Genomic DNA, 16,784 nt, shown 5'->3' with positions numbered 1-16,784 from the left:
ACCAAGGCTCAGACAAGTTGAGAAATAGCATCCAAAAAAAAAAAAAAAAAAACCCACCAGCATCTGGGAGCCCCAGGGGTCCCCTGAGATGACCCTGCTTCAGGCGGAAGACCAGGGCAGTGACTCCAGAGCAGGAAGATGAAGCAGGGAGAGAGGCAATAACGTGCCCGAATCCCCTGGAGCCCGGGGGGACCTCATGAGTCACGTCAGCCCCTCCCTGCTTGCCTTCCTCCCCTGGGCCCATTCAAGATCTGGAATCTTCTTTCTCAGGAAGAATCTTTTCTTCCCCCCTCTCTCTTCTTGACTAGAAAAGCAGCTCGGCCAGGAGAATTGTCCCTGATACTCACTTTATTCCATGCAGGGTTTGTTTTGCCCCCTAACGCCCTAAAAATAGTAGCAGTGTCACGGGGACATGAGAGACACGAGGCAAAGCTCTCCTGTCATCTCCTCTTTGATTTTCTAGCTTAGATCCTCCAGAGCCAGAAAAGTCTCACGAGGGCCGCTAGCATCTGCTCCTGCTACAAGCAGCTTCTTCTGGACCCAGCAGCCACGCACGCAGCTTCCATCGGCCTCCACCGGCAATGGTGGCCACGGCCATTACCCCGCACTTGGGAAACTCCCAGCACCCGAAGCCAAGTGCGCAGGAAAGCGAGGGTTCTCTGCGGAACACGGGAGCATGCGGGCTTGTGTCTCTGGGAAGTGATGAGAGACTCTGCGGCCGGGAAGGAGAAGGCCAGGAAAATCCAGTGGAGTACCTGGCCCGATGCAAACAGTCATTTCCAGACCCAGCACTCCCGGGGCCGGTGTCGGGAAAGGGGAGCGGCCCGGGCAACAAGCACGGCGGGGCTGGATTGTCAATTCACTACAGACATGCTTCGGAAACATGAAAGAGCTATTTTTAGTCCGGTGATTGATTAGGGTTGCTATGGCAATAAGAAACACTTACGAGAAGAAAACTAGATGTAAGCAAGTCTTAAAGAGAAAGGGGCAAGCCCGTGGGAATTTCATAGTTTCTGGCGGGGGGTGCTGGAAGCCCATTCTGCAGGCCCCGCACGTGCACGGGGAGAGGGGATGGGGGCGGTAGAGACCGGACCTGGGGAGTCCAGTCTGAGGCTCTCCAGAGGGTGGCCTGCACCTTCCAGGCGTGGCAGCGGCCAGACTTCTGGAAGAAATGAGCACCGTTCACGACAAGGAACACCATTATGGTCATGCCGTCCTCCCTCAGCTCCCGGAGCTTGAGGAAAACCATGAGCTAAAAGCGTATTGATCCTGCCCTACATCAGTTTACAAAGTAAAGTAAAAATCCCCTTTGCTTCCTCTCACAGTAGATTTCTAAAACTTTCTGAATGATGCCTCATGGTGCGCCTGTTAAAAATGGACTCCAGGCCCCTGGACTGATGATGTGCTCTCGGAAAGTCAGTGGCGCCCCCAGAGCCCACCCCTGAAGCCAGGACTTGATTTTTCCATTCTTTTTTTTTTTTTTTTTTTTAAAGATTTTACTTTTTATTTGAGAGCGAGCAAGAAAGAGCATGAACAGGGGGAGAGGCAGAGGGAGAGGGGAAAGCAGGCTCCCCGCTGAGCAAGCAGCCTGACGCAAGGCTCGATCCCAGGACCCTGGGATCACAACCTGAGCCAGAGGCAGATGTTTAACTGACTGAGCCACCAAGGCCCCCCTGTTTTTTTCTTTTTTAAATAGCTTTTTTTCAAATCGCATATTATTGACCATTTCAAGTCTACAGGCAGTGGTTCTTAGTATATTCATGGAGCTGTGTAACCGTTAACACAATGTGATTTTAGAATAATTTCTTTACCCCCAAGAAAAAGCCCCATACTCTGAGCAGTCACTCCCCATTCTCACCTCCCCATCCCCCAGGCCCTAAGCAACCCCTAATCTAACTTTCTCACTCTCCGATCTGTATCCTCTGAACATTTCATACAAATGAAGTCACATCATGTGCGGTATTTTGTGTCTGGATTCTCTGATTTAGCATCCTTTCCATGGCAGAGCAGTACTCCACTGCATGGACATACCATCTTAAACTTGATCCACTCATCAGCTGACGGACATTTGTTCTACTTTCCCGCTATTACTAAGAATGTGCCATGATCGTTCTTGCCAAGTTTTTGTAGAGACACATGTTTCCATTTCTGTAGGGTATATACCCAGAGAAAGAATGCTAGGCCATATGGTAACTTTATGTTTAACCTTCTGAGGAAGAGCGAGGTGGTTTTCCAAACTGACAACAGCATTTCACATTCTCACCAGCGGGGTAGGCAGGCTCTAGGTTTTACACAGGTTTGTCAACACCCATTACGGAGCCTAAGGCGGGGCTTGAACCCACGACCCTAAGTCAAGACCTGCGCAGAGTTCAAGAGCTGGATGCTTAATTGACAGACCCACCCAGGTGTTTCTTAACCCAGGGAAGTTTTGGTATTACCTTTGGGTCAAAAATGATGATGCAAGGTAACCACAGGGAAGTCTTGATATGTCTTTGGGTCAAAATGATGATGTTTCTTAACCCAGGGAAGTTTTGGTATTATCTTTGGGTCAAAATGATGTTGCAAGGTAACCACAGTCAACATTCCTCATGTCCAGCCTGAGACAGACATGACGTAACACTGAGATAACGATGACAGCAGTATGGTACCATTCCAAGTATTGGATAAACAGTAATTCTTTCTCAACCCTTAACCCTCACACGGCTCTAGGAGGGATGTACGATTATCACCCTTGTCTCACAGGTAAGACGTCATCGGCCCAAATCACATCCCATTTACGTGATGGAGCTGAGACGCAGCCCAAGCTGTCTGGCTTGGAAGTTCAAGCTCGTGACCCTACGACTAGCTGCCTCTTGAGCGTTAGGAAATCACACGAGTGTTTCTAGTGGAGCTGAGGGCTCAGTCAGGGGTGATGGTGACAAAGGCATAGGGTTTGCTTCTCGGTGTATCCTGTGGCCACTGAGAGCAAAGCAAATATGGCTGTGTACACCTGCCAAATGACAGATATGCCCTGCTTCAAACGAGCCTGAGGAAGAAAAAGAACCATTTACTCAAAAGACACACTGGGGAAATAATTATTCATTTAAGAAATTCACAGTGGTATTCCTTTAAATGCCAAAATATCCTAGTACCCTTCAAATACAATCATTTTCAAAAATTGATTTTAAATATGATGGCTTAAGTTAATTCCTGCTGTGAAGTGCATTCAAAATCCTGCTCAGGATTCAAGGAAGGGCATAAATTCTCAGGTATAAAAAATATTACGTATGAAAAAATATTCATCACTGTACTTTTGGTCCTATGAAAGACACAGAAGCAACCCAAGTCTGCCAGTAGAGGGCTGGTTAAGGACATTATGGAGAACTCCAAAGCCATTAAAAACCAAATTATGGGGCACCTGGTTGGCTCAGTCAGTGGAGCGTGTGACTCTTGATTTCCCGGTTGTGAGTTTGAGGCCCACACTGGGTACAGAGATTACGAAAAATAAAATCTTAAAGGGGCACTGGGGTGGCTCAGTTGGTTGAGCGTTAGGACTCTTGGTTCTGGCTCAGGTCATCATCGCAGGGTCATGAGATCAAGTCCCACATCAGGTTCCTCGAGCAGTGGGGAGTCTGCTGAAGATTCTCTCTCCCTGTGGACCCCACCCCAGCATGGGGTTCTCTCTCTCTCCAAATAAATAAATTAAAGCTTAAAAAATAATAATAAAATAAAATCTTTTTAAAAAAAAAGCAAAGAGTAAAAGAGGAGGATCTAGTTTTGTAAAAAGGAAAGAAAAGCATGATAAAAAAAAAGCACATTAGGGACGCCTGGGTGGCTCAGTTGGTTAAGCGGCTGCCTTCAGCTCAGGTCATGATCCCAGCGTCCTGGGATCGAGTCCCACATCGGGCTCCTTGCTTGGCGGGGAGCCTGCTTCTCCCTCTGCCTCTGCCTGCCACTCTGTCTGCCTATGCTTGCTCTCGCTTCTCTCTCTATGACAAATAAATAAAATAAAATTAAAAAAAAAAAAAAAGCACATTAGTATATGTGCAGAAAACATGGAGAAAGACACCAAAATATTCTCATGGAGGACAGCAGTAGAAATCATGAGGTCCTTTCATTTCCCACGATATACATTTTTATAATGCTTGTATTTTATAATAAACATCTACTTTTTCAGTAAGCAGGGAAAAAATTCAAATCCAATAAAGAAGTAAATGAACACATCCATGAGTTCCCCAAGTAACTATATGGGATCTAATGGAAGTCACAGGCATTCTAAAAAATTCTCTTGAGTCCACTTTAACTGAAAGGGGAACATATTATAAAGAGCATGGTTGAGAAAATGGAGGAGGTGCAAGTGTGGGAAGTTTGGGAAATAGCTTTTTCAAGTGGTTCCTGTCTCATCCCTCACACTTGTTCACAGAGTTCCAGGATGAGGAAGGATCTGAGAGGGGATGGGGTTCTATAGCTCAAAATGCTTTTTAAATGGCACTGGAGGTCCTTCTATAAATAAAGTGTTATATAGGGACATGATGGCTGCTGAGGCATATCCATGGAACCTCCCGGACTGAGACAAGCCATGTTTGATAAAAGCAATGATTGACCTCAATAACTTCACATTTTATTCCTGGTCATCAGGCAGAATTCTTCCACGTCTGAGGACAAACTTTCCAAGGAGGCTTGGAAACAAGAATGTTAAACGGAACAGTTGAGAAGCTGGCTTGGGGTACATGAAGTGTTTACAGACTTTCCGAAGATCATTTTCTTTTCGCTTTTATCTAGAACTCAGTGCATTCCCCTCTGGCCATCTTGTTCTGTCTCCATGCACACGTGTCCTCTGCTATCAATGAACATTAAACCCGATATAGACTTGACCTTTTCTCTAATGGAATTCCCCTGAAGACATTGATTCTCTGGTACTATAGTCTATATTATCATATTAAATGTACTCCAAGGCCATACAGGGTATTTCAGCTTGAGCTGGGATCATTAATAAAAATGAACTTGCAAATGTTTCCAACTTTCACCAGCAGGAGACTTACATCCAGAATATTCCACAGGGCTAGTGTGATCCAGTCTAGGATTTGGGATTTACTATCTTTTTGGACTCTGGGGCTACAAACTGTGCTATTTGTAAAAGAGTAGACTATGGGGGTGGGGGTCAACCTGTATGTAAAGGCAGTTAGGAGACATCTAGACCTTAAAGTACCTTCCAACTTCCTTTATTCTTCATCAGGACGTTTCATCCTCCCGATCTGACAGACATTTATTGGTGGAGGGGGGTTGGCGAGGGAGAAGCAGACTCCCCATCAAGTGAGGAGCTCAACACGGGCTTGATCCGGGACTCAGGGATCATGACCTGAGCCGAAGGGAGATGCTTAACCAACTGGGCTACCCAAGCGCCCCCCACCCCAACACACACACACCAATTTGAAGAAGGTGTATGTCTAGCTGTCCTTCCCGCTGACTCAGAATCTTAGTCATCATGCAGGGAAAGCTACATAGGAAGTAAGGGGAGATTTTAGGTTCCACTGGGTTCTTGGGTTCCAAGGTGGCAGCGGGGGTGGGGTGGGGAGGAAGAGAAGGGGGGGACAAGCAAGAGGAGGAGGAGGAATAATAATAATAATAATTACTCTTATTATTATTATTACTATCTTAAAGCAAAGAGAAGGAGAAAGGGATTTCATGTAAATTATAGGAATGAGAATGAATCAGAATGACTTCCCTGAATATATGCTGCATGGGAAGAAAAAGGTGGCCAAAAAGAGCAGTGCGACCTGAAAGAGAGAAGTGGGGTGGGGGGTAAGTAGGAAAGGAAGGGAGCGTGTGGCGGCGGAGCCTGGAGACACAGCAGGAAAACATGTGCCTGCGTCCCAGCCCACACCAAGGAAATGAATGTCAGCCTCTCCCAGGCTCCCCGGCAGCCTGCGCCCTACACTGAGGCTCTGTTCATTCATTAGTTCATTCATCGCTGGAGCCTCTTCCGTCCTCTGACAAGCTGAGTAACAGCGTCTCACAGGAGAAGCAAGGCCAGGAAGGAGAGGCAACAAAGACGTGAATGAAAATATGTTTTCTCAATGGGGCATGGTTTGCGGCTGGTGCCTCTCTGAACACTGAGCGGGGAAACTACATTCGGGCTCCTGCAATCTAAAGGCTGGACCTTTCAAGGATAAACAAGCAGAGGGTGCCTGTGAATACTGATAGCCACGCACAATGAAGGCAGGGCAGGGATTTAAAGAGACAGGCAGAGCGCATCAAATGAAAAAGAATCACGTGTAAATAACAGAGAGGGGAATGCATCAGAAGGATGCCCCAAATATACAGGCCGGCAAAGAACCGGGTAGGAAACTGTCAGATTACAAGCCTTCTCAGTTAAAAACTGCCAGCAGCACCCCTCTGAACCAAACTGGGCAAATTTCTTATCTAAAAATACACTTAGTTTCTATTTTTTAAAAAAGATTGTATTTATGTCTTTGACAGAGAGAGAGAGAGACAGTAAGAGAGGGAACACAAGCAGGGGGATGGGAGAGGGAGAAACAGGCTTCGTGCTGAGCAGGGACCCTGATGTGGGGCTTGATTCCAGGACCCTGGGATCATGACCTGAGCCCAAGGTAGACACTAAACAACTGAGCCACCCAGGTTCCCCTAAAAATACATTAAACAACAACAACAACAACCAAAAAAACCCCACCCTTAAAGGTAAGAGCAATGTTAAAATTCTGAGCTGGAAAGACCATTACATCTTTGTAGTTAACACATAGTTCAGACCATCACACAGATGACAAGGTCAAACACATGGGGGCAATTTTGCATCGATTTTACTTAATCACTGAAATTTACTATTTCATTACACCCATAGTTATAGGCAATTTCTGGTATTTTTACGGAATGGAATCTGCCCCACAAAATCTGTCTGGTTGTATTATTCTTATCTCCCCAACGTAAACTGAACATGATTTCAAAGGTATTAATGAACTAGAGGAGAGAAAACCCATGCTCAGTGCTGTAAATGCTAAACAGAAACCAAAGAAAGGAAGGTTCCATTAAACAAGTATTTTTTTTTCCCCTCTGACGGCTGCCCTCTGTAAAGTCATTCAGGGTGGTGTTTTAAAAAAATGCAGACCATTTCCAAATGCTAATGTTATGGTAGTGAAACCCATTCCATCTCCTGCCCTCTCCCCCCAAGATGGCTGAATTAATTCTCTTTGAAGTACAAAGACGAGCTTGGGAACAGCTAGAGGAAATGTAAAAGGGACACAGCAGATGGAAACCCTGCTCTTTCCAGGCCTCTCGCTTTACAGGCACCTACAGACTGGGTTGCTGGGATGGGAAGACAAGTTCTAGTCCTGCACAAGAACTATGGCACGCCTGTGAATAAGCTGCTTTGCAACTGGTCCCCCCAGCCGACCAGTTCATTTCCTAAATGGAAACAAATCTGTTGCATGATTTCACTGTCATCTTGGTAGATGGCTAGCTTTGCCGTGTGGGCTCACAGCACTGACTTTGAAAAGACATTTACAGGTTATTACTGTTGGGAGCCCTTCAAACCAATGGAATTTAAGTAAGAGTAATCATTATGCAATGTATGAACCCACTGAAATTTTACAGCAAATGACATTTCCTGAAATAGAACTGACCCACTGACCTATTTTGTGGGTGCATAATGGCTCTAACCCGGAGAGAAGCTTCTGGTATTCCCCTAAGTTTTAGAAGGCTGTCCTTGCAAAAGCCAGGGTCCCAAGGACAAGTAAGTGTGGGAAGTGCTGCAGCTCCCTTTTTGAATGTTCACGGTGTATGGCAAAATCGTAAAGGCTCTGAGAAGTCCTGCAATAACAAAAATCTGTGTGGCTCTGCATAACCCAGTGCTTCCTGTTTAACTGGCTATGTACCATTTAATGGTAGGTATAAATGATTTTAGACTGTCTCCATCTAAAGTCGCTTGACCCCTGGAGATTTTCTAAACTTGGCAATTCTGACTCTATTTATGACGCCAGCCTAATGCCATGACCTCTGTCTCCTCTGGCCTATGGCTAATTGCTGCCTTGCTCCTCAGCACACCCCCAACAAGAAGACTGTTTCTTTGACCTGGTCCCTACCAGGTCCCAGTTCACATGGCCTAATTTCTAAAGGGCACTGCCCTGCCCACCACCTACCACCCATAATTATGTTCTGCCCTGGATATTCAGGGCTGATTGTGATGCAGAGATAGAAGTCATTTCCTACCTAACTCAGATCCCTACCCCTGTCTCCAGGACTCCAAAGAAGGAATACTTGCGGACCATCCTTCCCTTAGCTTGCATAAGTAGTTGAGATAGCTCCATTGTCCTCTCTCTGATTTCCACTGAAACAAGACCGATCCTAGAGTTTGGGTATGAGTGTATTTTCTCTGTACTTGCACCTTTTCCTTGTTATGTAATTCAGTGGCTTCTACTAACCTTGGCTAGGACTCAGTGGAAGGTGGGGAAGGGGATCCCAAGAAAGCTGGACCGGCACGGAGGTCAATGTCTGCCCACACTGCACCCAGCTCTTTCAATTATCGGGGACCCGATGAGGCCCCGATTTCAAGTGACATTCCTATCCAGAACCATCAGTTGCTTTCAGAAATATACCTCAATGTCCCTGTTGCCACTCCTGGGAAGATGACCCGAGTTCACCCTGGGTGGCTGCTGATGAGACATTCTCAATGGTGAGCAAGCTTGATTCTTTTCCCTGACCGGGCTGAACCGACCCTAAACAACCCCATCTGTCACGGTGGCTCAGCACCATTCGAGGTACTCAGACAAGAGCCCTCTCCCTCTCCCCGCTCTGTTACCATCGTCTTCTCTGCCTCTTTCAACAAAATAATTATACTGTCGGGGAACACGGGACAGCCCATGACTACCTCTGCTCCCTGGGTAACCGCAGCTATTCTCACGAACACAAAGGTGCTTCCCCTCTGTCATTGTTCCTTCTGCGATTCTTATTAAAAGATATTTTGGTGGAGGGGCAGTTGGTAGCGCATGTGACTCGATATCGGCACTGTGAGTTTGAACCCCACACTGGGTATAGAGATGACTTTAAAAAAAAAAGTAAAAAAAAAAAAAAGAATATTTTGGTGGAGTGGGATGGTCACGGCCCCCAAATATAACAGAGGAACCGTATATCTAGGTCACTGCCATCAACTTCTGATAACTTGTTTCCAAACTCTTACAAATAAGAAAAAAACTTTTTTTCCCCTTTATCACTCCCAAGGCTGAGCTGATGCTCTTGAGCTGTGTCCCTAATCTGGTGTTGCCTTTTTTTTAGCTCCAGAAAAACAAAATTAGTGACTCTGGAAGGCAGCCAGCCTCTTCGGGCACCTTCCTTTGTGACTTTACAAACAGAAGAACCGGCAGGTTTTGAAGAACTGGCGAGGTAGTCTGTCCTCTGGAAAACTGTCATCGTGTGATTCTTTGTTGACTCTGTAATTAAGATTTTTTTTCCTACAGCCAAGCTAAAGAGATTTTTTCCACTTCCTGGGCAAATGGCATTTCCACATAATTCGAACCACACAGTCATACGCAGTGATGAAAAAGCTTTTACGTTCTGGTAACTGTGATCATGTTAAAGCCCTCGATGACCGTAAACAGAAAGTTCTCTTGTCTGGGTTTTGTCACAAATGAGGACAGCATGAGTTCTCAGTAATAGGCTGGACAGTCACATCCAAGACCAAGGGGATCCTAGGAAGAGACGAACACTGCTCTGGGCTAATCCTGTGACAAGAGACAGCTGTCTAAGAGTCTTGAGAAGCCCTCTGCCTCCCTGAAGGGTAGGGAGGCCAGGGTGTGGTGACCCCAGTGGAGAGTCAGGCACTGGAGAAGTTTTGCTTTGGGCAAAACTTTGGGCACAGACAGGAAATACAGGCTTGAAATGACATCAAGAAGAGGTATTTAGTATTAAAGGATTGGGGGTAGACAGAGGGCAACGGAAAAGCATTTCAAACAGGGGGGGAAAAAGAGGAAGACCATTGAAAGCATCTGTCATAAATCCAGGGAGCCGACCCTGTAGTCAAGAGAGAAGAGTGGGCTCTTCCACCCAAGCTGTCGTGGGTAGAGAGCGTGAGAACTTGGCCGAGTCCAGTGCAAGGGGAGGGGGGGCGGCTTCAGAGTGACTCTTGCAGGCCTGACGGAGAGCCCCTGTAGCCTGAGGGACCAACCCAGACTCCCAGGCATTGCGAAGGCAGAAAGAAAAACTGCTATGTTTAGGATGGAAAATCAAAGTGAACTCGCCAGGAACAGTGTTGCTTCCCTACGGAGAATGAAACACACACCTTACTTGCTTGACATTCAAAGCCACCAGGATCTGACTTCGCAGAGTCCAGGATCCAGCTACAGCACTGGGCCTGGAGAGAGCAGGCTCTGGGCGAACCTGTGTCCTTGCCCCATATAGAGCCCTTGAAACCCCACCCCCCAATGGGATGGTCTTGGGAGGTGGGGCCTGGGGGGGGGTTGAGTGGGTTTAGATGCCCGCAGGAGGGTGGAGCCCTCAGAACCGGATGAGTGCCTTCAGGAGAAGACATCAGAGAGTTTCTGTTTCTCCGAGTTCTATAAGGCTTTCGCCAGGAACCTAATCAGAGGATATCCTTGAACTTGGACTTCCCCACCTCCAGAGCTGTGAGAAGTCAATGTCTGTCGTTTAAGCCAACCCTGTGCACGGGTCTTTTATGTTACAGCCCGAATGAAGACACAGCAGGTGTCCGCAGTTCTAACCCTCAGGTCCTGCTCAAATCCCATCTTCTCCAGGACATCTTCCCCTAGTTCTTCCAGGGAGAATTTTAATCTCTTCTCTACAACACCCTGGGCTTCCTCCACAGCCCTTAGCACAGATCTTTCCGGAAATACTGACAGTTAGGAATTCATCTGCTCTCAGGGAATCTTCCCCAGCTCTGCCCTCTTTAGTCCACTTCACTCCCTGAGCCAAACCCATCTGAGGCAGGAAGTACTGGTGCTGTCCTGACAGGTCATTTGATTCGCCTCAGTGTGAACACGGCACGTTCACGTCAGGACAAGTTCCCGGTTATACAACTCCCTCTCTTCCCTTCCCTTTGGCCCAGCAATATGCCCCTGTTCTTAAACCCTGCTTGTTGGGGCGCCTGGGTGGCTCAGTGGGTTAAAGCCTCTACCTTCGGCTCAGGTCATGATCCCAGGGTGCTGGGATCGAGCCCTGCATCGGGCTCTCTGCTCAGCAGGATGCCTGCTTCCCCCCCCATTCCACCTACCTCTCTGCCTACTTGTGATCTGTCAAATAAATAAATAAATAAATAAAACCCTGATGGTTGTACTTGACTCTCTGAGACCCGTTCTGCCCCACCCCCCGCTACTCCTTCTCCCTGAGGGCTGCCAGGAAAAAAACCAGAAAATGAATAATCTTTCAATAGAAGTACATTCTGTGCAATATTTGGGAAATCTGAAAAACTATCTGCTATCAGTCTGAAAATCCAAGTTTAACAGGATGTTCGGTATTTTTACTCGCTAAAGCTGGCAACTTTATTACTCCCGAATCTCGTCACCCAGTTACCTGTGAAAGACGCCTGTGTCCCAATATTACGCGGACACCTTCCTGAGACCTAGAAGCTCAGGGCTGCGGTCCAGACACCAGGGCCCTTCTTGTCACATTGCAATTGCTTGTCTGGCTGGAGGCCCCAGGGCCATGCATTCTGCCCACTGCTATGGATTTCTGCTGTCAGCCCCACTCCGAGCTCATCCAGCAATGTGGGCAGGTCTGGAGCCAGCCCACCCTCTGGGCTGAATGATGATGGCCTGTCCCGTCTTGTCTCCAGAAAACCTTATGCCTCGCTGGTAGCTGCCACTGGAGTGTCTACCTGTGTCCCACAAGACTGTGACTCCCCAAAGGGCAGGGGTTGTTACTCAAGGCCACCTACTCCCAGGATGTGTCACACGGTCTGTGCTTAAGAAATGGCTGTTAACCTAAAACTGAAGGACAATGGTATGGGTTGGATTAGGTGTGTGCCCCTCCCCCCCTCCCCCAATGTCCAGATAGACATTGAAGTCCTAACCCCAGTTCCTCAGAATGTGATGTGATTCGGAACTAAGGTTGCTGCAGGTGGAATTATTTACATTAAGATGAGGCCATACTGGAGTCGGGAACGTCCTTAATCCGATAGGACTGATGTCCCTCTAAGAAAGGAGACACGGCAAGGAGGGCGCCATGTGAGGACAGAGATTACAGTGACGCAGTGACAAACACCGGGGGCCACCAGAAGCCTGGAAGAGGCAAAGCTTTCCGCCCCTACAGGCTCCAGGGGGAGCACGGCCCCGCCAATGACAGACTCAGACTTCCAAGCTTCCAGAACTGGGAGAAAATGGGCTCCTGTCATCGGGTGGCATTTTGTTTCCTCAAAGTAGTCCATGACCCCGGGACTGCATTAGGGAAGAACTGACAAAACACAAAAACAGGAAGAATAAGGACCTAGAAGAGATCGCGGAATCCTTGGGAGTCCAACGGAAGGGGTGAGCACGAGACAATACTACCATAGCTAACTTCTTTACATTCTGTCCCAACGTTTTCTCAAACAGAAATAAAATAATACGTCCCTTTGAAAGTCCCAAGTGGTATGATTAGAACTCCAGGAGTCCTGTGGGGCAGGGGCTAGACAGGAGGAGAGGCCACGACCCCTGAGAAATACCCCATCGCCTGCACAGAGATGGGCACAGGAGACCAAGCTCAAGGTAACAGAGGCAGGCCAGAAAGCCTCCCACAGGAGGGCTGCCTTGGGAAGGGCGTCCCAGTGGGGATGGCTTTGTCAGGAGCTAGGGCTTTCCTTTGGTTTTCAGAATGTCAGTACTGTAATACATATTCTTTAAAAAATGAACACAATGTCAAACATTGTTCAGGCTTCATTTCTCTGTTAATCACCCCCACGTTCCATGGTACCGTCACTGGCTTATGGGGAATAAGTGCCACCCGTTTTGGATCAAGTCAAGGTGACCTAATTCTGAGCCTCATCGGGCAAACAACTACCTTTGCATAGTTGTAGGGACGTGAAATCTCTTGTCTCTGTAACTACTGATTACATTTCAAACGAAAACTCCATGTATAAGCTTTCAGAGAAGCAGGAACTGGAGATAACATCAGGTATCAATCAAATCAAATCACATCCTAGATAATTAGTGCATCCACTCTAATAACTGGAGCCCAATCTGCGTTGAAGGACACCAAGATATATTCCCATTTATTTGCCCACAGAACTCCCAATGTAATGATGGAAGCTTCCAGCATTGCACAATAAATAATCACAATGAACGTTTACTGAGCATTTACCATGCACCAAGGACGAGGCTAAGATTTCACGTAGATTACTTAATATAATCTTCACATCACCCTTATGAGATAGTTACTACACTTCCCCACTTACAGATGATGAAGTAGAGGTTTACGGGGAGGTAATTTGCACAACTGCTAATAGAAACAAGATTCAAAAGATACCACCGTGTTCATTGTAGACACTGTGCAATTACTAGAAGCCACAGAACTGGGGATAGTGTTGCCTGACATGGACAGGTAACACGCTAGTAGTTGTGTACCTCAGGGGTTATTTTGCCATAAAATTGCCTTTTTTTTTTTTTTTTTTCAAAGTTATGGACATTGGGAAGGAAATGCTATATATATATTCCTCTCATTTTATAAAAGAAAAGACGTTTTAATACCCACAAATGAGGGAGGTAATTTACTCTCCTTAAAGGAAACTTTAAGTGAAATAAATTTAGTTTCATGCACAACTTGGGATATTATTCCTATTTCCCTCATTTTGCAAAGGACAGGTGAGAACGTGGTCACGCACTAGCATGAGTTCAAGAACTAGCAATGGGTGTGGAGGAGGTGGTATTGCCCAAAGTTCTTAAGCAAGACCTTTGGGGCAGTAAGAGCTAGAACCAGAGGACACTCAGTCCTATCTGACTCCAAAGCCAGTGACCCTTCTGTTGAGATGATCTGTCTTTAGCCTCAGGCATTCCTTCTGCCATTCAAGAACTCTTTATTGAGCATCTACTAGGTGCAGGGTGCCAGATTCATGCCAAGGACACAATGCATCACTTTCCTCCATTTCTCTCTCACCACCTCTCTTCCCTTTGGCTGGTCTGATTAAGACCAAAAACTCAACTCCCATTACAGCTCAGTTAACCATTGTCTTGTTATGACAACTTGACCTGGTCGCCGTTGAGGAAAACGATCCACATAGAAATACTACAACGCAATGCTACTCTAGGATCCCTTTTTCTAGTGTTAAGTATTGACTCTAGAGGCCCTTAGGACAGGAAGAAATTAAATGATTTTTATCACGTCACCAAGATTTCCCAATCCAGAGCTCAGAGGAAAATAATCTCAATGAGGGGCGTCTGACTAGCTCAGTCAACACAGCATGCAATGCTTGATCCTGGGTTTGTGAGTTCGAACCCCACACGGGGTGTAGAGATTATTTAAATTAAAAAACTTTTTTTAAAAGATCTGAATGAACATCTTTCTAGTCACAAGGTTCTCTGGTAAATGATCAGGTCACAGCCTATAGGCCTAAGCTCTGCCTTCCATCAGGAGCTACTATCATCACTTTAATAAAACCATGTTTCTAGAAACTGTTCTATTACAGTGAATCACCACAAGTAGAGCAGTCAAGCTATTTAAAAATACAAGCAAAAGTTAATTATGTAAAGTGACTATCAAGGCATTTTAAATTAACATTCATAGTCTTGAACAAATGAGAACATGCCAGTGAGTGCATTATATATAACATGTTATGGCCTACATTTAAATATTTCTGATTCTGAGTTATTCCTCTATTTTTTTTTTTTAATTACATGGATAAAATGAGAAGTATCCGGGAAGTTCCAATTACTCCACTCATCTTTCACGGAACATTTAAAAATGATTAAATGAGACTTACTGTGTATTCTGGTCCCAGATGTTCATGTGGACAGGAGAGAAAAGAAAAAAGAGACAAAATGATGATTTAGATCATGCTTATGTGCAGTATCAAACCGCGGAACTAACAAATACTGGTGAATTATGTTATAAATATGTGAAGGAAATATTCCAAAAACTGAACTTTCATAAATATCTGCTCTTGAAACCTTTTCAGCAGATACTTCTGTGGTTGGGCAGACAAGGACCGTAGACAAGATTCAATTAGCCCATAGGTTTGTGGGTAATTAAAAACCAAAGAGTTGGCATTATAAAGGCAAAATTAAAGACTAATAATTCCACTGGAGCATTTCATTAACCACGAAGGAAATCTTTTAAGTGGAAAAGCAGCTTTTATAACCAGAAGAAGAGCTTGTTACGATGACTTCAAGTGCAATCTTGAATTTTCATGTTTGAGGGCAAGAACCAAACCTTCTAGATTTAGGGGCCCAAGTTTCTAGATCAGTATCAACGAGGAGTTTATCACCATCCCATTACATGTGAGAGGGAAGGTGAACTAAAAATTATCAGATTATCCCAATGCCAAGGAAGGAGTTTGGGGCAGAGAGGCCCAATAAAACATTTTACATAAATTATAAGTCAAGGTTTGAGGGAGTAGGGGTGGGGCTCCTGTGGGGGAGGGGCTGTAAAATCAAAATAAACAACTTGTTTCACATTATCACTAAGAGGAGTTTCACCTTCCTTCTTTGTAAGCTATTTACCACAATCACTTTAAAAAGGAAGGTGGAATGGTTTATCTTAATTCCTACCTGCTAGGAAGAGCATTGACCTAAAAGGATGAAGGGAAAGGGTGATGGGCAGATACAACAGGGCTCTCCCAAGTCCCTACTTGGATAATAAATCCTAAATCAGTGAAATCTGGCTACCACTCGGTCCTATGGCTACATGTGACACACAAGTTATAAAAAGGACTTACCTGTAATTGTGTAGGGATAATAGTTCCAAGCCTTTTCTGTAACATAAAAGATTTTGGGAACAACAGCTCTAGCCCAGCTAGGCAGTTTGCTAAGAGGAAAGAAAGAGAGAAAGAGGGGAAAAAGAAAAAAAAAAAGACCATTAGAAAAAATTTGCCCAGAGCCTCATGGATCAACTGTTAAGAGAAAGCAGAGGCGCTCCTAGGTGCCCCTCTCTCCACAAGTCACCCCTTCCCGAAGCCCCTGGTCTTTGCCAGGGTTCACCATTCTCTGTGCATTTCTCATATGCTCGTAAAATGTGGGAAGGCAGGTGACAGCAGCCTGGTGGTTGGGGGAGGGGATTTCCACAGGACTGTTAGCTTTTCCTCTTTGATTTGATTTACAAGGACATGAGCTTTCAGCCTGTGGCAGCTGCCCTGCTGGGAGGATTTGGCCAGCCTGGCCTTGGTCTCCTAGGAGTCATATGGTAGAAGTGGTAGGACGGGATGTTTAAGCCCCAATACGGAGGGGGACAGAGGCAAAGGGTAAAACCAGGCATCTGCTTAACCATCCACAAGAGTGAGGTGTTAAAAATGAACTAAAGACACAGACAGTAAGAACTGTAGAGATGTGAAGAATAACAAAATTTAGCCCCCTGATGACTGCAGCCCGTTGATTTGTGTCCCCCCCCCCCCTCAAAGATCTATCCATGTCCTACCCCGCCCCCCCACCGCACCTGCGAATTTACTCTTATTTGAGCAGCAGGACTCGTGAGGATGTCATTAGGGACCTAAAGGGGGAATCCCCTTGGGTTTAGGGTGCAGGCCCTCACTCCAGGGACTGGTGTCCTCCCGGGAGAGCAATGAGGGAGATCTGGAGACAGGGACACACAGAGGTGGTGGGGAAGCCACGTGGAGACAGAGGCAGACACTGCGAAGGAACACCAGGGATGCCGCAGAC

The 16,784-nt window shown here is 46.1% G+C and overlaps 1 protein-coding gene across 3 annotated transcripts in view; it reads right to left on the bottom strand.

Moving 5' to 3' along the window:
• Positions 1–16,784, bottom strand: part of PITPNC1 (phosphatidylinositol transfer protein cytoplasmic 1) — a 265,782-nt gene that overhangs the window by 95,797 nt on the left and 153,201 nt on the right. For all 3 annotated transcript variants that reach the window (XM_044247596.1, XM_044247595.1, XM_044247597.1), the window contains 2 exons: positions 15,848–15,936; positions 14,894–14,901 (listed from right to left, as the gene is read on the bottom strand). In XM_044247596.1, coding sequence (XP_044103531.1) covers positions 14,894–14,901; positions 15,848–15,936 — 97 coding nt within the window. The remainder of the gene's footprint in view (positions 1–14,893; positions 14,902–15,847; positions 15,937–16,784) is intronic.

The sequence above is a fragment of the Neovison vison genome, chromosome 5 (genome assembly GCF_020171115.1).
Source record: "Neovison vison isolate M4711 chromosome 5, ASM_NN_V1, whole genome shotgun sequence".
Lineage (NCBI taxonomy): Eukaryota > Metazoa > Chordata > Mammalia > Carnivora > Mustelidae > Neogale > Neogale vison.
The sequence above is the reverse complement of the archived record's forward strand: the minus strand, read 5'-3'. Positions and strand labels throughout refer to the sequence as shown.